This window comes from Acanthopagrus latus, chromosome 8, assembly GCF_904848185.1.
Source record: "Acanthopagrus latus isolate v.2019 chromosome 8, fAcaLat1.1, whole genome shotgun sequence".
Taxonomy (NCBI): Eukaryota; Metazoa; Chordata; class Actinopteri; order Spariformes; family Sparidae; genus Acanthopagrus; species Acanthopagrus latus.
In genome coordinates, this window is record NC_051046.1 from 19816398 (window position 1) to 19838836 (window position 22439).

General features: G+C 39.9%; 2 protein-coding genes across 8 annotated transcripts in view; one reads left to right on the top strand and one right to left on the bottom strand.

Annotated features, from left to right (window-relative positions):
• The first annotated feature begins 262 nt into the window (after positions 1-262).
• Positions 263-6061, top strand: c8h12orf29 (chromosome 8 C12orf29 homolog). The gene is made up of 7 exons (XM_037105951.1): positions 263-481; positions 2957-3074; positions 3463-3558; positions 3658-3774; positions 4484-4681; positions 5244-5413; positions 5694-6061. Exons 1-7 carry the CDS (start codon positions 392-394, stop codon positions 5877-5879), a joined length of 975 nt encoding a protein of 324 aa, XP_036961846.1. The 5' UTR covers positions 263-391; the 3' UTR covers positions 5880-6061.
• A 143-nt stretch (positions 6062-6204) lies between these two features.
• cep290 (centrosomal protein 290) overlaps positions 6205-22439 on the bottom strand; it is a 34178-nt gene continuing 17943 nt past the window's right edge. For 3 of the 7 annotated variants that reach the window (XM_037105938.1, XM_037105940.1, XM_037105941.1), the window contains 25 exons: positions 21785-22240; positions 21509-21673; positions 21172-21282; positions 20854-20988; positions 20508-20777; positions 20066-20173; positions 19333-19532; positions 16575-16788; positions 15746-15883; positions 14588-14809; positions 13698-13712; positions 13494-13616; positions 13250-13392; positions 12480-12635; positions 12255-12378; positions 11344-12120; positions 10900-11034; positions 10356-10442; positions 10011-10175; positions 9776-9898; positions 9377-9546; positions 9002-9143; positions 8387-8460; positions 7804-7898; positions 6205-7481 (listed from right to left, as the gene is read on the bottom strand). In XM_037105938.1, coding sequence (XP_036961833.1) covers positions 7237-7481; positions 7804-7898; positions 8387-8460; positions 9002-9143; positions 9377-9546; positions 9776-9898; positions 10011-10175; positions 10356-10442; positions 10900-11034; positions 11344-12120; positions 12255-12378; positions 12480-12635; positions 13250-13392; positions 13494-13616; positions 13698-13712; positions 14588-14809; positions 15746-15883; positions 16575-16788; positions 19333-19532; positions 20066-20173; positions 20508-20777; positions 20854-20988; positions 21172-21282; positions 21509-21673; positions 21785-22240 — 4593 coding nt within the window. In that variant the 3' untranslated portion in view covers positions 6205-7236. The remainder of the gene's footprint in view (positions 7482-7803; positions 7899-8386; positions 8461-9001; positions 9144-9376; positions 9547-9775; positions 9899-10010; positions 10176-10355; positions 10443-10899; positions 11035-11343; positions 12121-12254; positions 12379-12479; positions 12636-13249; positions 13393-13493; positions 13617-13697; positions 13713-14587; positions 14810-15745; positions 15884-16574; positions 16789-19332; positions 19533-20065; positions 20174-20507; positions 20778-20853; positions 20989-21171; positions 21283-21508; positions 21674-21784; positions 22241-22439) is intronic. The other 4 variants (XM_037105939.1, XM_037105942.1, XM_037105943.1 and 1 more) reach the window with 4 other exon arrangements.

Here is a 22439-nt window from a genome sequence, read left to right on the forward strand (position 1 = left end):
ACATTACATTCTTTACCTCAAATATGTCCAAACATGAACACATTTGATTTAATTTAATTTAGTTTTTAAAAAATACGTTTCGTTTAACAAGATGTTTTTCTTATTTTAAATAAACTCAGGGGCTGATCAATAATTGGACCAGATTTTCTCTCTAAGTAAAGGACTGTTTTATTGGAGAGATTCCCATCCACACAGCAGGGGGGCGCCAACGAGCCGTTTCATTGTTGCAAACTGACCAAAAATAAAGAAGAAGAAGAAGAAGCTCGTCACGTGACCATATATGTCATTCTCATGCACGCTTAAACATCACTAGCGTGTCCTCTCTCTGTTAAACGATAGAAAGATAAACATTACCAGGTGGTTTCAGGTGGATATTATAAGGTACGTCAAAATGAGACGTCTGGGCTCCGTTCAGCAGAAGATACCGTGTGTGTTTGTGACGGAGGTGAAGGAAGAACAGTCCAGAAAACGAGACTATCAGGTGAGTGCGGCCATTGATTTCTAAACAATACGAAGCTGGTGCTGATGCTGATGCTAGCATGGATTGACAACTAGGTGGATTTTAACACCGAGTTGGTGACGTCCCTTCCGCAATACACATGGACATAACGTAATGTTTTCATGCTGGTGGCTTCAGCGATGACGCATTTTTCTGTCGTTAGTCCTGCAGCATACTGTTCACCCTCCCGGCTGTATTGCTTTTTGCCTCAGATAGCAGGTGTATGTGATGGACTGTTTTCAGATTCATCATTTCATTTTGGATCGCTACTAGAATGGGTTTACATGTTTACATACATATTTATGTCTGAAACGGTCAGTTGTAGCTCCTGTCTCTGAATGAGTCTGTTCTGATTTGTCAGCGCAGCCAAGCCTGAGCCAGCACTGCTAACAACAGTAGAGTAGTTATGCTAAGTCAAGGCCAGGCATAAATTATGCTAAAATGTTTCACACTGACATAGTGTGTGATGTCACAGAGTTATAAGCAGCAACTGGCGAGGCGTTTCAGGTGCAGTGTTTTCTGTGGGAGAATTAAGCCTTTGTTGGTGCAGACTTTGACCTTTTTAACTTCCAAGATCTTTTACATACACAAGAGCATATATTAAACATTGAAGAAAGAAACAATATTGTAAAAGCAAGAAAGGTCTCATTTTAAATAATAAATATTAGACTAGGGGCAAATTTAGAATGAGACCTTCAGGGGGACTCAGCTGAATGTAGCTGTTGTGAATGAAATGTTCCTTATTCCTGTGTGGCCACTGTTACGGTCTTGACCTCACTATCTGTCCACTGTCTCCTTCCTGCTCTCTTTCACTGTTCTGTCTCTTCATCCTCCTCTTCCACTTTTTGCCATGACAGTCACACACAAACACATTTTATGCAGCAGTAAATATGAGACAACAAATAAAGCAGACACTAATGTAACTCATGTAACTAATCTGTGCTTTAAAAATATGTTATTGATAGGGGACTCACATTAGAATCTTATATGCGAAATAAGTATGACTTGTGTGTAAACTTTACTGAAGTACACTACCAGTCAAAAGTTTGGAAACACCCTCTCTTTCAATGGTTTTTCGTTATTTTCATGACTATTTACATTGTAGATTCTCAGTGGAGGCATCAGAACTATGAATGAACACATATGGAATTATGTAGTAAACAAAAAGTGTGAAATAACTCAAAACATGTTTTATATTTTAGATTCTTCAGAATAGCCACCCTTTGCTTTACTTACTGCTTTGCACACTCTTGGCATTCTCTCGATGAGCTTCATGAGGTCGTCACCTGAAATGGTTTTCCAACAGTCTTGAAGGAGTTCCCAGAGATGCTAAGCACTTGTTGGCCCTTTTGCCTTCACTCTGCACTGTCCCGTTGAAAAATAAATGATGGTCCAACTAGGCGCAAACCGGATGGGATGGCATGTTGCTGCGGGATGCTGTGGTGGACATGCTGATGCCTTCAATTTTGAATAGATCCCCAACAGTGTCACAAGCAAAGCTGCCCCACACCATCACACCACCTCCTCCATGCTTCACAGTGGGAACCATGCATGTAGAGACCATCCGTTCATCTTTTCTGCATCGCGGTGGGTGGCAACAAAGATCTCAAATTTGGACTCATCAGACTAAAGCAGCAGATTTCTACTGGTCTGATGTCCATTCCTTGTGTTTCTTGGCCTAAACAAATCTCCTCTGCTTGTTGCTTTTCCTCAGTAGTAGTTTTTTAGCAGTTATTTGACCATAAAGGCCTAGTTCGCCCAGTCTGCTCCGAACAGGTGATGTAGAGATGTGACAGGAACTAGAACTCTGCGTGGCATTAATCTGGGCTCTAATCTGAGGTGCTGAGTGAGTCCTGGGGCGGTCGTCGTGTGAGCCAGTTTCGTCGTAGCGCTTGATGGTTTTTGCGACTGCACTTGAGGACACATTCAAAGTTTTTGCAATTTTCTGGACTGACTGACTTTCAATTCTTAAAGTAATGATGGACTGTCATTCCTCTTTACTTAGCTGATTGGTTCTTGCCATAATATAAATTCTAACAGTTGTCAAATAATGCTGTCAGCTGTGTACCAACCTGACTTCTGCTCAACACAACTGATGGTCCCAACCCCAGTAAGGAGGCAAGAAATTCCACAAATGAACCCTGACAAGGGTGGCTGCTTTGAGAAATCTAAAATATATAACATATTCAGAGTTATTTTACACTTTTTTGTTCACCACATAATTCCTTATGTGTTCATTCAGAGTTTAGATGCCTTCAGTGAGAATCTACAGTGTAAATAGTCATGGAAATAAAGACCAGTAAATAAGAAGTTGTGTCCAAACTTTTGAGTGGTAGTGTATTTGACCCCTATGACAACAATGTTAACTAGAAAAGACAGGGGAGCAACAATTTTAATGTAGTTCTTCAGTTGTTTCCATCAAACCTTGAGTGTTTAAATATCTGTGCGTCTCGTCAGCAATTTCAGGTGATTGCCACTGAAAATGTGAACCCCGTCGCCCTGGAGGCAAACATTGATTGTGCCCTCGCCACAGAAAAGCTAGATGGCACTTGCTGTTATGTTACAGTTTATAAAGGTGAGTGAGTATCAGAACAACAGCCACCATATGAGCTTGTTTGAGCGAGGCACTGGGGTAGTTGTAAAACTAGTAAAAAAGATAATAATAATCAAATTGTGATGATTAGATATTAAATTTGCAATCTGATTTTTACATCTGGATAACTGGATGTGTTGGTCAGGGTATCTCTGCAGCGCCACATTTGATTATGATGCCGACTTGTCTCACATTTTATCTTTATCAGAATACTGGATGTTCTCCAGCCTAGGTATTGCTCATGGCCATTTTACAATTTTGATCATTTTGCAATTAATTGTGCAGAGCTATGTAAAGTCCTTGTAAGAAATACAATTTACCTGCAGTTGTGTGGACTGAACTGAATTGCGGTTGATCCTTTCTTCTGTAGGGCAACCTTACCTCTGGGCTCGACTCGACAGGAAACCCAATAAACAGGCGGAGAAGAGGTTCAAAAAGTATCAGCACTCTCACAGGAGCTGTAAAGGTATTTAAGCATCAGCTAATAGAGTGGAAAAGTATCAGGGGAGCAGTCACTTTATGCTTACAGTGAGGCTGGACTCTTCGTTTTTATGTTCTTTCTCAGGTTTCACGTGGAATGTAGAGGAAGATTTTAAGACGGTTCCAGAGACGTGGATCCCAGCTCACGGAGTCAAACACCACAACGGACATCCAGTGCCTGATGAGCATGGACACATTCCAGGTCCTCAAGTTCAACCATTAATCATGAAGTAAATGAATCATAAAATAATATCTGATGGTAGAGCAGGTAGAGGAACTTCACAGAGCTTCGCTGCCAATGTGATAACACCGAGCCCATCAGTTTAACTTAATGAAAGATTTAATCAGGAGTGTTTTTTTTTTTTTTTAATGGTACTCTGACCCTGCATTGTAATCAGAGTATCAACACAGTTTCACTTCAGAGGGAGCTCATGATGTAGACAAATACCTAGTGCAGAGGAATATGAAGACAAGCATCAACTATAAAATGACATCAAGGAATGGCATTAACTTATGTTGCATTTGGTCTAAAATCATCAAATGTACTCTCAAACATTTTTCAGATCTGGTGCAAGGAGATGAAATAAAGAGAAACAATCCCCTGGGTTCCAAGAATAAGTGCAAATGGCAATATTTCCAAATGAATACATTTACATGTCTTTATTCTGTCAGTTGTGAAGCAAGTAAAGCAAATGAAACTCCTAAAACTACATTACACATCAGAAAATACTACATTAAGAATAAGGCCCAATTCAGATTATCCAAATGGAACATGCTGTTTAGATGACCCCTGTTAAATTCTGAATATTGTCATATTTAGAGTAATGGTGGAATATTAGCAAGCATGTAAACGTGGTCATGTGGATGATGCTGCCTGCAGAGATAGTGATTTGTTCCTTCTGAATGTTCAGGCTGGGTCCCGGTCGAGAAGGACAACAAACAGTACTGCTGGCACTCCTCTGTGGTGGATTATGAGGTCGGGGCGGCTCTGGTTCTCAGGCCGAGCTCTGACGACGAAGGCGTACTACAAATTGCTGCAGTCCCGCTGGCTGACCTTCTGGAACAAACACTGGAGCTCATTGGAACCAACGTCAATGGAAACCCTTATGGTAATGTGAGACTGTATTTTCCTTTACTGATCATTTCCTGGTGTGTAGAGGGAGGGCAGTTCTGAAGCAAATAGTTGGACATATAAACATAAACTTGTTTGTCAATTTCACAAACTCAAGATGTTCATAAGGATTGTGGTGCCTTGAGCAGGGTATTCCCAAAAAAAATATTTCTCAGATTGACAAGGGTCCTCTCTGAAAGTCCACCAACATCCAAAGTAACAGCCCCTGTGCCTTCAGTGTGTTCAACTGCTATGCTTTATACTATACAGATGTTTATGTAAAAAATACTAATTACAAAGGTGGCTGATTGGGTTGACAGTTGTATGATAAGTGTCTGAAATGTCCCAAACCTACAGAGACCCTGAAGAATTTTTTTTCTTATAGTGATCTATTTTTTAAGTTTAACTTTCTGCATGTTTAATTAAGACATTTCAACCTTAGCAGGACATTTGAGGGAAGTAACAGAAGCACTAAAAGAATGCTGCGGATACACTGCATCGTGTACTACAATATATAGTTTGATTCTAGTTTTATTGTTTAAGTGTCATTTTCTTGACAGGATTGGGGAGTAAGAAGCACCCTGTCCACTTCCTGGTGTCACACGGGAGTGTTCGAGTCAGAAACCCTCCACCAGTTGCCTTCCACCAGCTGTGCTCCTGGTTCCAGGAGAGTCCTGAGGGTCGAGTGGAGGGCATCGTCTGGCACTGCAATGACGGCACGCTCATTAAGGTCAGAAAAGTTAACACACAGAATCTGCAGTGTTGATCAAGGTGAAGGAAGTCCTTTTTTGAAAAGATCTATACTAAGTGATCATGTTGACACATATCGATCTCAAATGTAGAATTTACCCCCATTTGGGAGGGATATTTTGCTTAAAGATTAAATGAATCATAGAATTGGCTTCATGATTAATAAGACAAGTGAGGATGATTGATATAAAATACACCCATCTAAAGACAGGTTCAGCTTTTATCAGATCCGAAATGTTCACTGGTTGTTGTGTTGTTAGGTTCATCGTCATCACCTGGGACTGAGGTGGCCCAATGGGGCGACGTGTCTCGGTGACAGGCGGGTGGTCATTCATGTTGATGGGACAGTCGACGAGTACAACAACAGCAAAGACGTGTTCACGTCTCTCTCCAGACTAAATGGACAGTGTTTCAGCCGACTGCAGGACGTCCAGTTTGACTCGTAAACACAGGTGGAGAAGATCTAACGTTCCTTTTCTCAGGCATGTGCTGTGACTCAATAAGGAATGATCATGTTGGTGATAGCTGCCAGGTATTTTCACCAGTAATTCCAGTGTATTACAACCATGAAGGTACTTTGATATCTGCTTTGCAGAAACCTGTATATAAAAAGAAAAGTGGGAACTGACCAACTGGACATTTTTTGCATCTAAAGTTGTCGAAAATGTTCCATAAATATTGTGTAAATAGTAATTACTGTATGTTACAGTTGAAGAGTAAACAATGAGTATGTCAACATCTTTAATTCAACAAGGATTAATGACAGTTGGATTAGTACAAAAGCAGCTTTATTGAAAAATACACAGAAACAAAACAATATGTAAAAGATACAGAAGCCTTTGTTTTCTGGTGATCCATTTTACAATTCTGATCTAAATAGTTTTGTCTCCTGTGTTTGACTTGAGAACTGGTGTGGGGAAAAAAGGTTTTGTTAAGTTAGTTTCGACAGACTTTTTTTCTACTCGGTTTCACACATGGGGGAAAAAATAATTTTCTTCATACAATAGTTTTTCTTCTCCTCGGTTTCTTTAACACACAGTGAGAAAAGGAACTTTTTGACTGTTCTAGAAAAACACAAAATAAGTTACATGACCAAACCAAGAATTAACAATAAACAGCTGCCTCACAAGAAGCTAAAGTTCTTAACTCTTGAATTTTGTCTAAGTGCAAGCAGCCTAAATAAAAAAAAAGGCAAAACTACCCAAGTGTAAAGATTGATGAAGAAAATGTAAACAAGATAACACATCTAAGCAGATGCAATGCGTGATACATCAGTGGCTGATTTATTGTTGTTATGATGATTTACACAGCTATACTATGCTAATAGTGGAATGTTGTAAAAGGCTGGTAGCGGATCCAATAACATGCCTGTCAAAAAGGACACATACAGTAGTCTGCTATTAGTCACGTTCAAATAAATTAATAACAAAAACTTTCTATAAACAGCTTTACAGTAAATTAAGTTTTTTATTTTCTAGGGTGGTTGAGGGCTCTCTAGATATGGGCGTATATTAGAAAAATAAACTTAATCCAAATACATTGATTTTCCTCTTCATATTAATGCAGTTATACATTTTTATAATATTGGTTATCGGCCTCAAATTCCACTTTGGTGCATCTTGTCATTCAGTGGCAACATTTGGTGCCTGACGGTTCCAAAAAAAAAAAAAGTAAATTAAATTAAAGTGTATATATATTGAGAAATATAAACATAAAATAATCCACAAACTTACACCCATAAAAGTATGTTCAGGTGTAGTTTTAACAGTGCACATGTCATGTAAAAGGCATGGTGACCCTGAGTTAACTGATGGACACGCTGGGCAGTTCAGCTGTAACACCAAACTGATTGCACATTTTCTTTAGCTGTTCCTCCAGCAGGATGTTCTTCTTCACCTCTAGATTGTAGTTGTATTTTAAGTCTTCAATCTCATCAAAGAACGTCGGGTCAAAGCTTTCCAGTTCTTTCTTCAGCTTTTTGACCTCAGTTTGAAGTTTTGTATTTTCTGTTTCGGATGCTTGCAGGAGCTGTTTGAGCTTCCCGTAGTCTGAGAACACAAAGACAGAGCAGACTGAGACACTCAATATATTAAAATGTTTTGGCTGGATGACTTCTTCATAATGTGTCATGACATTGCATGTAAGATTATAAATTATAAACCAATATGAAGTTAAAAAAAAACCCAACATATTGTGGCTCAGCAGTATCAAGTCATAAGAGCTAGCTTGAAGGTTTTCAAAATAACATGATAGACATCACACTTTAATATGATGATTAAAAAAAACAGGATGTTGAGAAAAATCACAGCAGCATTACTAGATAAGCAGAAGAAATGTCACGCAACTTGTGACAGCGTGATAATGTCTCACCTAGCTTAGAAGATGTTTCACCATATCGCTCACTGTACTCGTTCAGCCTCTGTTTCAGTTCTGTGTTCTCCTTCTGCAGCTCAGTGTTCAACAGTCTTAAAACGAGATGAACAACAGGAATATTTTTGTTACATAACTGTAAAAGAAGCATGGGAAAATACCATCATCCATCTCAGCACTGTGAAACTCCTGGTTTGCTCTGTCAGACAGTTGGACCAAAACATCGGTGTACATTTTGTATACAAAATAAAGTGTTTGCTTGATAAACGGCAGCAGTAGTTGTGACTTGCTTTCTACTTTGTGAGGTCTTTCTCAATACTAATTCTCTTGTCTCCCTTCAATAGAATTGTATTTTGCTAGCTAACAGCTAAAATGTAACTTGTTTTACACATTTTTTACGGTTTGCTTGCTCTGAAACATAAATGGTGTATGTATAAAACACTGTGTTTAACTGGTTTTTTTATTATACTGTATGTCATTTGCATTGATTTGCCATATTGTGATATATAAGGAGATAAAAATAGCCATATTTCCCAGCCTAACATGATCGTGTATTATCACTGTATCACCATTAACGACAAACCTCATTGCCTGGAACTCCTTGGAGAGTCCGCCTCCAGTCTTTGCAGCGGTAGGAAATCTTTTCAACATGTCAACCTAAGAAATGAAATCACATAATAACAATTTAGATACATTTACCTCAAACACAAGCTGTGCAGTTATACAAGCAATATGACAAAAATGCCAGACTTTTAACTCTTTTCTTTGAAATGGAAGTCAGTCAATTTGTAGGCAGGCCTTTAAAAACTAAGAGTTTGAAAGATGTGCGTAAAAGGCAGGGAGTGCCTAACAAAACGCTACTGAGTCGCATTAAGGGGCTGGCAGGATCAAGGGAGCTTTGAAGCATGACTCAAAGGGAGTGAAACACACACGGGAGAAATGTCTGGTACAACTCATGGTCACACAATGATTAAATTCAGGCAACCTTTAGCCATGTGGATAAATATAATACATATTGAAAACAAGCTATAAAATGCCTTGGGGAAATTGCATTTAAAACTTTTTAAGGGCCTTGATTTTTTTGCCAAATTTGTCAACTCTGAATACTTTTTAAAACCGTGCGTGCACCCTGAATAAAGAGTGAGTAGGCTAACTTGCTGACTGCTGGCATTAAATTAAGTTGTCATCCAGCCTATACCTGATCTTCAAGCTGTCTGACGCTTATCTGAGCTCGCTCCTCGCGCTCGTTCACCTCCTTCAGCTCTTGTTTGAGTTCAGACAGAGTGGCTGTCTTCTGGGAGAGCTCCTTCTCCAGCTCCTTCATCTTATTCTCAAACATTCTATGAATGAAGAAAAAGAAAAAAGCACAGGCTCACACTCTATAAACTATACTTGTAGCTCAGAGCTTTTACAAGTAGAGGGCACAGGGTCATTTTTTTAATTCCTAAGGGATCCTGAATCAGAACAAGGTAACAGAGACAGTGTGCTTCTTTCTGGTGCTCGATAGTGGATCCTGTTCTGGATCCCCATTAAAACAGACCCTACTGAATTGGATAATAAACACCATGCTGACCTCGTTACCACAGATGCCTTCCAGGTCTTACTGTCCGCTCCCTCTGTGATGGGTCTGGACAGAGCTGCCCGCAGTCTCTGCTTGGTTTCTTCCAGCTCTGCCTCAAGCTTCTCATTGGTCACCTCCAGACTCGTCTTAGTGACTCGTAGCCTCTCTGCAGCTTCCATTTCCTGTCACAATATGAAACATACATTAGATGCGATACACTGCGACGCTTTTGACTGACTGCGATGAAATTCATTTTGCAACCACAGGCATAGTTCCTTTCGAGAAGACTATAAACGGGCATGACATACATTCATAGACATACAAACTGTTTATTTCTTCAGAAAGCGCTTTTGAGCATTTACATATAATTTTACAGCTAACTAACTAAACATATACAGTATATGCAGTTACCCTTTTGATCTCCTTGCGTAGACGTTCATTGTCCATGACTATTTTCTCCAGTCCTTTAGTTTTAGATTCAAGTTTGGAAATCAGCTCAGCTTCACTTTGACTTTTTAGTTTCTCATAGTCAGCCTAGAAAAGAAACCTTACTAGTTATCTTACAGCTTTGTTAACAAAACATAGATGTGAAAAAAATTGTCAGAAGGAGTCAATATGAAATGTAAGACAGGATGTGATCAACAACCTTTAGTTTGACGTTTTCTTGCTCCAAGGCAGCGACCTTGTCTTGATTCGCAGGTGCGCTGGATTTTTTAAGTGTTTCATTTTCCCGCTGCACCCTCTCCACCACCTTCTTCATCAGCCCGATGGTCTTCTCAAGTTCAGGTACTGTTTTGCCACTGTGACCAGCCTGATAACGATCACATTACAAACATTTTTTAGATTTACAGCTGGATCAGGAAAGTTAGTTTCAATTTAAAGGGCAAACCTCAGAGGAGCTGGTGCTACCGTTTTACTTATTGTTATTTCTGTGTTTAGTCACTGCTGGGAACATACTCATGTTTAAGAGAGAAAATCGGTAAATACATACTCCACGTATATGTGCCAACTTTTTCTCCACGTCTGCCTTTTCCTTTTTCAACATGCTGCACAACTCCTTTAGGTCTGCCACTTGATTCTGCGAAAAAAGAAAAAAAAGAAATTGGTTGAAATCTTATGAAACACTCTTTGCCAGAAACATTTACCTTAATCAGTATTCAATGAATGTGTAAGGACTATTTCACTGAGGTTCTAACAGCGTGTAAAAAAAGATCACAAATATTAACAAATGTAAGCTTGCAGACGTGTGCTCAAAGTTACAGTAACTTGCTGTTTTGGCTACTTTCTGTTTTTGGCTACTTGTGAAAAAAGGAGTAGGGGTAGAGCAGTAAAAAATATGTTGCCAATTGTACACAGGTTTAAGACATGCTGCTTGGAAGTAGAAGGGTCCCATTTCAGGGCAGACAAATTTGGTTGCAATATTGTTCTTTTTTTCCTTTTCTCTAAGTGTTTAACATTAACATGCCTCACAACCAGCATTGATATCGAACGATGGCATAGCATGGAACTACCACCTCTTTGATTTTAATGTGTACCGTGAGTCTTGGTAAGTCTTTGTTGGTCTGCTCCAGCTGAAAGCGCAGCTCAAGGTTCTCAGAGGCCAACTTGAGGTTTTCTTTCTGGAGGTCCTGATCTCTCTGTGAGGGAGTGCCAGTGCCTCGTCCTGAAGTCTACGGGAAATAAAACACAAAATCAGCCAAGCAAAATATATTCAAAGGCATGATAGTCTATCACGGATGTGGAGGAAAAACTGCCAAAGCTTTAAGGGAGTGTAAAAAAGTAGTTGTATTTTAAACTATTTCTACCTACACACGACCACAGAAACCTTGTTTGCCAAGTAAATCTAGTTTATATTGGATGATGCAGAGGAAGGAAAACACCAACAAGCACTAACAAGCCACTGATATTTACTGCCTTGAGTTTTGCTACTGCATTGCTAGTACAGCACTACCAATTCAGCTGGGTGACTACAGAAGTACCTTCAGATATCTAAAAGACCTGTGCTCTCGTTTCTGTATGCGATCATCCCTTTTTTTAACGATAAACCTCTCTGAGTGTTTGCTCAATATGGAGCTTGAGTCCACATCTGGTTCTGCTGGGCAGGACTTTTCTGGATTATCACCCTCTGTTGCCTCCTTTGTAGCCTCAACCGCTTCAGCTCTCAGCTCAGTTTGTTCCTCAGCCTCCTCAAGCTTTCTCCCTTCTTCCCTGATTCCCACATCATCTGTATCTTCATCATGTTGTTCACAAACACCCTCTTTATTCAACAGTTCACACATAGCTAGCTCAGAGGTTGATGTGGCTGATCCTGGTCTTTGAGAAGGATCATTAGGATCAGGCTCATGTACTTTGGTGTCCTGTGGTTCCTCTTTTTCTTCGACCACATCACCATCAGACACACATGCTTGTGAGCTTTCTACATCTGCTTCTGTTTCAGTCTCATGTTCTTTGACATCTTCTTCCCTTGACACATCTGTTTTGGCTGCCGCTGTGCTTGCTGCAACGTCGGGACTAGATGGCTCTTGTTCAGTGCGAACATCTTCTGCTCCAACAAAGCTGGTCTGAGTTTTTTTATTGATCTGGCTTCTCTCTGGTTCCCTCTGTTGGTCAGTGGTGTCTGCAACAGTTTCAGGGCTAACAGAGCGGCTGTAGGTTTCAGCAGGATGGAGTGCCAAACCCCCTTCGCATGACACATCCTCAACATCAAAAGTGACAGAACAAGTCCCTCTCAAAGTATGTGAGGAAGAGCTCTTCACCTTCAATGAATCAGATTAAATCCAGAGAAGAAGGAGATACATAAAGAAAGAGAGTAAAGAAAAATGAACAGAGAGGTAAAAGAAAATCATGTTTGGCTCCTTAAAAGAGAACAGGAACACACAGGAGCACTTACAGAGGGCCTTGATGATGTCTCCTTGTGTATCTGGCTCTCTAAAGAGTGAAGTCTCTCCTCCAGGTAGCGGTTCCTCACGGTCAGATTCTCCATGGCGTCATCACGAGGTAAAGCCTGGTGCTCTCTGCAGGTTTACCAAGAATAAAGAGATAAAAGTCCCAACTCCCAACTTGTTATAAGAGATGGGCTGACAATAAAAACTTTCTTTGAAAGACTGCTAGTTACTTTATGATGAGGATCTGTGATTCCAGGTCTGAGTTCTTCTTCTTCAGCTCTTCAATCTCCTTCTCCATTTCATTGGCTCGCACTACCACCACCTGGTCAGCAGTCACACCTCGAGCCTTCAGTTTCTTCTGCAGTGCATTCTTCTCTTGCTCCAGTCTGCACACACACACAATGAAACAAAGAGGGTTATACAAATGCCAAAATTTGCATCCTGGATTTGGGCACTTTAGCTCTCCATTTTTGACATTTTCAAATTTGTGACAGAAGCCTAATTCTGTCAGATACAATAAAACATGGATTTTAGGTATACAGACTTCCCAAAGGTTGCACTGTCAACATTAGAAAATGGCATATACTGTATACTTGATGGCACTGAGTGAACTACATGGAACTTATTTCAGAAAATAGTTTGAAGTTGATTGAGAGTTGTGGCTTTCCTTTGTTTTAGATAGTAATACACTGAACATCTTTCAAGTCAAAACATTTCTAGAAATGATGATCATCATTATAATTATTATTTTATTACAGAGGATACTGACATTGCAATTATGATCTGCAAAATGATGACCAGCTTCAGATAAAGAGCTGTGCTGTGCTACTTATTGACATCATGTTTTTTTTTAAAGTCTGCAAACTTCAGTCCCTCATGCTATCATTTAGAGCCAGACTTTTCCAGATGCCAACTGCAGCTTTAGTTTGAAGAAATTCTGTCAAATCAACACAAGAGCAAGATCAAAGTATGCTTTGTAACACATGATGTATAGACTGACCTGGCATACAGGTCTTTAAGAGTGCTGAGCTGTTTCGACAGGGATTCATTCTCACGTTCCTTCTCCTTCAGTGAATTCTTCATCTTCTCCATCTTGGCCTGCCATTTCTTGCCCTCCTCCCAACGCACAATTTCGTCTCTAGCCTGTCCAACAGATTGTACATCAAGTGAACATGCACTGGATGATAATAATGCTGCAAACCATGATAATACAGGACAATTGTTGCAATTTGTGATGTTCAAACCTTTCCATTATCATCTTTAACATTTTTCATGTCTGTCTTTTTCTCCAAGTCAGCCTCCAGCCTCCTGATCTTTTTCTGCAGATTCTCGATGGTTGGCCCCTTTCCATCTGGTTCTGGTTGATTCTAATCAGCAAATACAGATATGAAGATTTGAGCAACGCCACACTTTTCTCAGCGTACTGTAGAAACTGACAGTGGTCCTACCATGTGATCCATTCTCTGTTTGAGTCAATAAGAAAAGTAAGACATTAACACTTAAAGGTCAGGGTCGCAACCCATGGCATCATGTTAAATATATCAGATACAGAGATGCAGCCCAAGTCCTGAGACAAATCTGGACTGACTTTAAAAATACATGCTTGCACTGATCCACACAAATACCTGAATAATTAAATCAACTCTGTTATCCACTAGAGGAGTAGATCATACATCTCAGAAGAATGTGAGATTACACTGTTGATACGGTGCTCAATTTTGTTTACATTTCCTGTGGAGTCAGGAGATTGTGGTCATGAGTCCACATGATGTTAGTGTTGATGTTGATGAAGGCTGTATCATGTGGCTGTTGTTGAGTGTATTAACTACAAAAAGCAACAATAAGGTCCAGAGCAGTTGACCCAAACAAAGCCTTGGTCATGCTACACAAATTTTAGCTGTATAGCAATAGGATCCAATAGGATTTTTGAAGTTGTTGTGGTTTAAACACTACATGACTGATCAGTGATAGGTGGTCATACATCACAAGATGGGAATAATGCAGTCGAAGTTGTTTGTGCACTGATTTGCAAAGAAAAAACAAGGAATGGAAGGAAAAATGGTTGGAAGAATGGAGCAGGATATGCAGACAGCAGAGATGATTGGGCAGAGCTGGTTGGTCGTAAATACGTGTTTTGCAATGAAATAGTGGTTCAGCAAGGACAACACAGGTACAGATAGGCAACTGTTAAGCTTGTGGGTATGCCGATGAACTCTGATTGAAATTATATTATTATGCCTGCTCCATACAAATAGATGCAGCTGCATACAGAACGCTGCATGCTTTCTGACAAATCAGTAACTTGCATTGTTATTCCACACTCCTTACAGATACTAACCTGAAGGGCGCTGCTCAGCCTCTTGATTTGCTGCTTCAGCTCCTGTATTTCCTGCTCTCTCTCCTCCTTTTCAGCCTGTAGGCGTCTCTGGGTTTTTTGATTCCTCTGGAGATCCTGGTTCAGGCTGTCCACTTCCTCCTTCAAGGAGTTTTCCCGGCCTCTGGATGCTTTGGCAGAATCCTTTGCGGCTTGAAGTTCTTCATTAAGTTCTTGTACACGCACCTTTAGAGAAGGGTTTTTTTCAAATTTAAAGGAAAGGTTGGGTGACATTCTAAAGTCTTTTTGACAAGAAATCAGAAAAAAAGTCTAAAGCAATGAATGAGCATATGCTTCAATTCACTGTGTATCCAAAGCCTGATATATTGTATTCTTCTGTGCTATAGAGCTCAACTGTAGAATGCCATAAATGCATTAAACACATGTTTCTGTAGCAGTTGATTGAAACTACAGTGCCCAACTGTTCTAGGAAATTACCTTTTCAGAGAACACAATCTTATATTTCAAATTTTCTTTTTAAAGATGTCTGTGCACTAACAAACAAGTAAATAGCCAGATGTTTAATTTAATGTTTAATCCCTTATTGCTGACTTAGTTATGCCAATGAAATTTAATTGCCTAAAGGCATTCCATGAATATCAGTATCTCCAAATACAGCAATCTGTTTGTATCATGAATTATTTGCAAGGTTACAGGAAACAAGGTTATTTCATGTCACCTGAGTTACACACTGCAGCGTAACAGAGACTAATAAGCGTGTTTTTAACTGGTTTAAAACAAAAACTGGAGACTTAAATACTGGCTGTATATGGTTATTAACAGAAAGGCCATTTAGATTCACACATGTAAAACACACTGTACATATGAAGAGGCACATGTTCACCAACTTGACCTTATGGTTTGCTACATTTCAGAGACACTGAAGACACAAAGGCTGTGACTGTAAATCAACATCGACCAGAGGCATCAACTGATGTTTCCAATGTTCCAACGTGTGAATAGATGACATTTTAGTTGCTCAATCTTCCCCTTTTTCATTGAAAATATTTTCTGAATTAACTGAAGCTGTCTTTGTGTCAGATAATTAGCTCAGCAGCTATTCATAAATAAAGTACAACATCCATGAAAAACAAGCATGTAATTATGATAGAGTTGTCCCACCTTTAGATCTTTGGTGTGTCTGTCAACCAACATCTGTACATTGAGACTCTCCTCTTTAATTGAAGCGCTGGCTATGACTTGTTGCTCCGCAGCAGACGTCATCTCTGCCCGCAGCTCCAAGAGGGCCTTACTGAGGCCCTGAGATAATACAGGGAGCAAAGAGATACCAGAAATGATAAATATTATGAGTGCACTGGTCAGGTCTCATTTACTCACACCATCCAGCATGACTTAATTTCTATCTGAACAACTCATTCTTGGTAAAATTTATTTCTGCATGCAGTGAATAATGTGATTGTAGTTTTGACAAATGAAAAAATAATGCATGTATCATGATCATTAAAAATGCTTTGGATTGGATTAGTTTTCCTGGATATTCAGATCAGCTGCTCTTATTTGTTATGCAGCTCCAGTGCTCAAAAGCAGTATTAATCCAGCCATCCAATCATATCAATCTAATCAATCACACAGGCAACACAGAAACAAACATATACGCTTTGTATGAGGACTTTACAGTATCCATTCTACCTGTCAGGCAAATCTGGGGCAAGGTACATGATGATCATCAGACAGCATTTCCATATTCCTATAAAATGAATCTATCTGCAATGTTCAATAACATTGTTAAAAATTGAGAGGATGATATGACTTGCCATAAATAAATACTGAAAATTGAATTAGCTTTCCTCTCTTAAACTCAGGAAAAACTGACAGGGATTAATATGAGGGCTGGTGATGACTATCTTGGGTGTCATCAGTGTGAAAATAGTTTTCTTTTTTTAATATTTAATGCATTTTAGGTGGTCTTTTGGGATGTGATTATTGCAACCTTGAGCTTTTTCTCTTTCTGCGTGAGCTGTGCTTTCAGTCGTTCCACCAGGTTCTTCATGGTGTTGCTAGGAGAGCGGACGTTTGCCTCCTTCTGGGCTGCCAGCTCTGTTTGGAGGTAGTTCATCTCCTTCTCCATCTGGGCCATCTGGCTTCTCTGATCCTCTGTCTCAGCCGTCACAGCCTTCACCTGGGCAGCATGATACTCCTCGAGCCTGCAACAAAAAACCCCTTTGTTAATCTATAACATACATTTTTTTCTGAATTTCTGGTTTTAATTTATATCTGAAAGGGTGGTTGGAAAATTGTTTTCTTTTTTTTCCACTAACTTGATACAGTGTGCCTTAATGTTTTCTTTACCTAATGTGGTATGCAGGGGGTGAAATTGTGATAAGAATACAAATTGCAAGGGAACATCCAGAAATGAGCCTGCAGCTAACTAAAAACAATTCTACACTCCCAATTATTCAAGAGTGTCTTCTTGTATTCTTACTATCCGTAATGAGGAGCCCAATACCATTTTTAACCATAAGTGATAATTTAAGAGAGTAAAGGTGTACTTTCTGTTAAAGTATCTAGAGTGACTAAAACTATTGAAATTGTAAGTTGAGGTATGGTTTTTCTTAACTATCAAGCACACAAATTAATCATTTTTTGACACGGAAAACGATGCCCCGGCCTAATGTGAAACACACTTTCCGACACACACATTCTGCAATATTGCCAAGTCACTTTTCACATAAAATTGTATTAATTTGGGAGGTAGAGCAGTAGTTGTTCCAAGCAGGATGATATTTTTCTGCTAGATATGACTATCTCTCTGTTTAGTGGGTCATTTTAACACCCATATCTCTTAAGGCCAGGCTGGGCAATTTTCCCAGGCTGGCATTTATTTATTTTTAACCACACGAAAGGCATTATTTCTTTCAAGCACGGGGCTATTTTTGGCATGCAGGTTTAGTCTGCCAGGTTGGGATGTCTCTTCGATAAGCATTACTTATTGTCTGTTTATTTTCCCACTGATCAATTATGGCCAATCAATAGTGACATCTATAAATCTACATGTTTTCTGCTGTAGTGGAACACAAAAGTACTGACCTATACAACAAGTTGCGAGTTCATTAGGTTAACCTCCTGTAGCAATTCAATACAACTATCCTTCAGTACAACATACACTATATTACCAAAAGTATTCGCTCACCCATTCAAATGATCAGAATCAGGTGTTCTAATCACTTGGCCTGGCCCCAGGTGTATAAATTCAAGCACTCAGGCATGCAGACTGTGAAACAAGACATTTGTGAAAGAATGGGCCGCTCTCAGGAGCTCAGTGAATTCCAGCGTGGAACTGTCATAGGATGCCACTTGTGCAACAAATCCAGTCGTGAAATTTCCTCGCTCCTAAATATTCCACAGTCAACTGTCAGCTCTATTATAACAAAATGGAAGCGTTTGGGAACAACAGCAACTCAGCCACGAAGTGGTAGGCCACGTAAAGTGACGGAGAGGGGTCAGCGGATGCTGAAGCGCATAGTGCAAAGAGGTCGCCGACTTTCTGCACAGTCAATTGCTAGAGAGCTACAAACTTCATGTGACCTTCAGATTAGCCCAAGTACAGTACGCAGAGAGCTTCATGGAATGGGTTTCCATGGCCGAGCCTGTGTCTTTGTTTGTTGGTTGGTCAGCAGTATTGCATAAAAAACTACTGAACAGTTTTCCATGACACTTGCATGGAGGATGGGTTTTGGCCAAGAACAGACCTCATTGACCTTTGGTGTGGATCAAGATAAAGAGATCCAGGAACTGGATCACACTCTCTTTTAGGGCATTTATGGAATTGGGAATAATGCATGAGTCTTGATGAGAAAAAAAAAAGAAAAAAAAAGTTACATTTAGGTATTCAGGTGGAGTATTCAGGTGGAGGTATACGCTCCTCTCTGTGCAATTCTTGTTTAAGAAGTATTTACACCTCCATTCGTGTCGTTGGGTGTGAACTCATTCGGCAGAATAGCTACATGCTCCATGGCATTACTGAACTTTTGAAGGCCACCTTTAATCTGCTTCACTATAGCTGCTTTTCATTAAACTTTTGACTCCTTAACATCTCTCATTTAATTACCCCTTAAGTCATTTTAAGGTTGTTCATATCATCTCATTCAAGGTTTGACAGTATGTTCTGTCTCTTATTTGAAGCTATGTCATGTTAATACTAAGGGAAATCACACAAATAACAATTGTCCACATAATCCATCGAGCAAAAAAACATGGAATCGTATATTATGAAATGTGTTTAACAGTATGTGCATTCATTTAGACAGGGAACAGTGAAATCTGTTGCAATTTGGTTCAATTTAGAAAATGCGTTCAGGTAATTTTAATTTTTTTAGTGGTCACTTGTGCAGGGAGCTGAAATGTGCGCTGGTACTGACATTGACCTGTTGTCCTTACAGCTGGGCTTTTCACACAGGTGGTGTAATCTTCACTGAGATTTCAATTAGCATAGGGCTTGCCATATCTTTATTATACACCTGTTAATCTGGGATTCACTAAAGACAGCAAAATACCAAAAAACACCCAGTTCAGATTATTAGTGTATAAATATGCTTTCACTTGCAAAACAAATGTTTAACACTGAGGTCAGCTGATATAAATTCATGAACTCACTTAAACAACTACGATAAATGAAACATAAAGGATTCTGATTTCTTTCTTTTCTTCATCTTGATAGGTGACCACTGGCTAAATAAAGGAATAATTACCTTGACATCTCATCAGTGTGTTTCTTAGCTTGTGTTTCCATGGCGATCCTTTGTCTCTCTAGCTCAGCAGTGGTCAGGTTGAGCTTCTCCGTGACAGAGGAGAGAGAGACATCCTGTTCAGCAACCGTCTGCTCCAGCTCTGCCAGACGCTCCAGATGCTTGGTGGTTGGCACTCTGATAGTGGGCTTCTTCATCAGTTCCTGGAAAAAAAGGAAGGTGATAGCATTAAACAAGACAAACAGCTTCAAACTAAGCAGAAGAGTTTAAACAGTGCTCCGAGGAACTCTGACAGAGAGCTCACTGAGGAACATGTTCTAAATCATGCTTGGAAATAGGCTGTTTTCTGATGAAACACTGGTTGATTAATGTCAAATTAGTGTTGTCAAAAATATACTGAATATTTGTTTAGTGCTAATTTTCTGAAGTACTGACACCCTGATACACCTGAGACATCAGTAGCAAAAGTGTCAATATCTCTCTACTCTGACAGCGAGTTGACACCCTTTTTTTCTATAACTATTGAAAATGTTACTGAATGTCAATTTTTTTTCAGGATATCTTATCGAGGTTGGCAATGAAGTATCTTGACAACCAGAAGAGGTATCTCTGGATATTAATGTGAATCTGATGTCATGGACTTGATGTATACCACTGTTGTTGTGAGCCTTAGCTTAACAAGCACAAGCTGTTTAAACAGAAAAAAGCTCACAGAGACAAATGGATACATGCATACCATTGCTGTCTGTTTAAAGTGGTCCAAGGAGGTGTCTGAGTGCAAGTCCAGCTTCTGATGCAGCATTCTCAGCTCCTCCTGGTGCCTCTTTATCATGTCCTCTTGATCCTGGGATCAACAAGGTGTAGTTAAATGAAACAAAGAACACTTTGACTAAAAAGATTGAAATTGTAAAAGCTTCATTGTGTTTACTCTGATCAGGTGTCTAAATAGAGGTCATAACACTTCTACAAGACTCATTTTCTGTGTAGACTGCTCATAAAAATGTATTCGAAGTGCTGAAATTTCTGGATTTCGACCCTTTGGAGATTCAAGACATTCATAACACCCAACTCCACCTGTTATTCAAAAACTATTACCTTTTAAAAAGAACACACAATATAAAAGACATGTTGCATTGATAATCATTGTGCCTCCAGTATTTGTCAGTGACTTAGTGTACCTGTCTGGCTCGAGCCAACTGGCTCTGGTATTTCTTTAGCACATCTTCTTTTTTGTCAAGCCGACCTTGGAGGTCTTTGATGGTCTGGTGAGCCAGCTTGAGGGCAGGCTGACTGTCTGGAAGGCACTCTTCATGCTTGGCAAGGTCAGCTAACAGGCGTTCTCTATCAGCTGCCGCTGGGAGCCGAAGTCGTAGCTCATTGATCACTCTATCCCTTGAGACAACGTTCTGTTCCTCCTTCCACAGGGCTGCTTCTTTCTCTTTCAACTTCTGCACATGAAGGAATAAGAGTTTTAAAAACACTACATATCTGATTTGATGAGGAATAATGGACTGAATACTGTACCTCATCTAAACGTTTGCAGGTGGCCTGTGTGTCTAAGATGGTGTGGACATGCTCTCTGATTTTCCCCAAGGCAAACTCTAACTGGTGAGCAAGAGGTAGACTTGGGTCTGGTAGGGATCCTGTTCCATCCTCATACTGCACACAACCACAAATAAAAATAAATATAGATAAAGACTGAACTGAAGCCCAGGCTTTATGATTGGATCAAACAAAAAAAAACTGATAGCTTCAATAACAGCCTGGTTGTAAATAATCATGTTTTACTTTTCTATTGATGAGAATTATTTTATCTTCAGCAGCTATAAAAAAAAAGATGACCTTTTCAGAACTTCTGCTCAGAATCTCAGTCTGGTGCTTTTCATACTGGTCCAGCTGGCGCTCCAGCTCCACCTCGCGCTGATCCCATGCAAGCTGGCGTTCATCTTGAAGCTTGACATAGTAAAGAAAAGAGTTTTCTGTATTACCCTAAATACTACTGAAACTGTCCCTAAAAGCTCCAAAAAAGTGATGTATTTAAAATTGAGAAATTTTCACAGCTACAATTTTTCTCCAGATTCCACATTAACTATTGTATAAAACCTTCACGTCCTTATCAAGTATTTGTGTACGTATTTTTATTTTAAACTTGTGAATGTGTTTGCAGTTTTTCTCTCACCATGTTTTGCTGAACCATATCTTCTTCGAGCGAGCGGATGTTTCGCTCTTGTTCTTCCACAAGGTTCTTCAGGTGCCTGATCTCCTCCTTCTGGACCACCAGCTCCCTGCCTTTCCTAAGCTCCTGCAGACGAGCTTCTTCCATCTTCTTGTGCCACTCGTTTACCTGTTTGAAGTTTTACAGTTTTCAGACATTTCAGCTTATGGTTAAGATGTCACAGAAATCTCTTGACGAGATACTTTTCATCATTTTTAACTGTCAATCAACCAGAATGACCTTCTGAGCTCCTTTCGCATCCTTCAGTGTTGAGATGAGCTCCTCCAGGCCTCGAAGTCGCATCTCCAGCTCTTCTGCTCTGCCCTCAGCCCTCCTTCTCTCCTCCTCAGCCTTCTTCTTCTCCTCCAGGGCTCTTGCTCTGTCCTCCTGAAGGTTCACCATGGTCACAGAGAACTTTTCCTGCTGGGGAAGAGGCAGAGCCCCTGCAAACTGCCTACGTAGTGACTGGATGGTCTGCCGTAGGTGCTTGGATCGATTTCTGCCCTCCTGGCGGATGAGGAACAGATTGCCCTCGCTTGCATCAAGCCGCTGTTCAGCACGAAGCTTGTAGGTCTCCAGCTGTTTGATGCGAGTGGTGGCCGCCTCAAGCTTGGCCACAGCATCTGACTCACTAAGCTGCAGAGCCACAATGTGCTGGTGGAGCTTCGCAATGAGGGCCTTCTCATCTGAATGTGACTGTGAGAGAGAGAGATAACAGTGATGATACACACTCAAAATTATTTCATGTGACTCACAGATCTACGTAACTGGCTGCAACACAAATCTGGTTGTTTCTGTTCTGTTCTGAAATTTCGATATACTTTTTACCAATTGAATATTTAGAAGATATTCTTTAATGAAAGGAATAAGGTTTGGTTGCCTTAAAAGCTTGTGG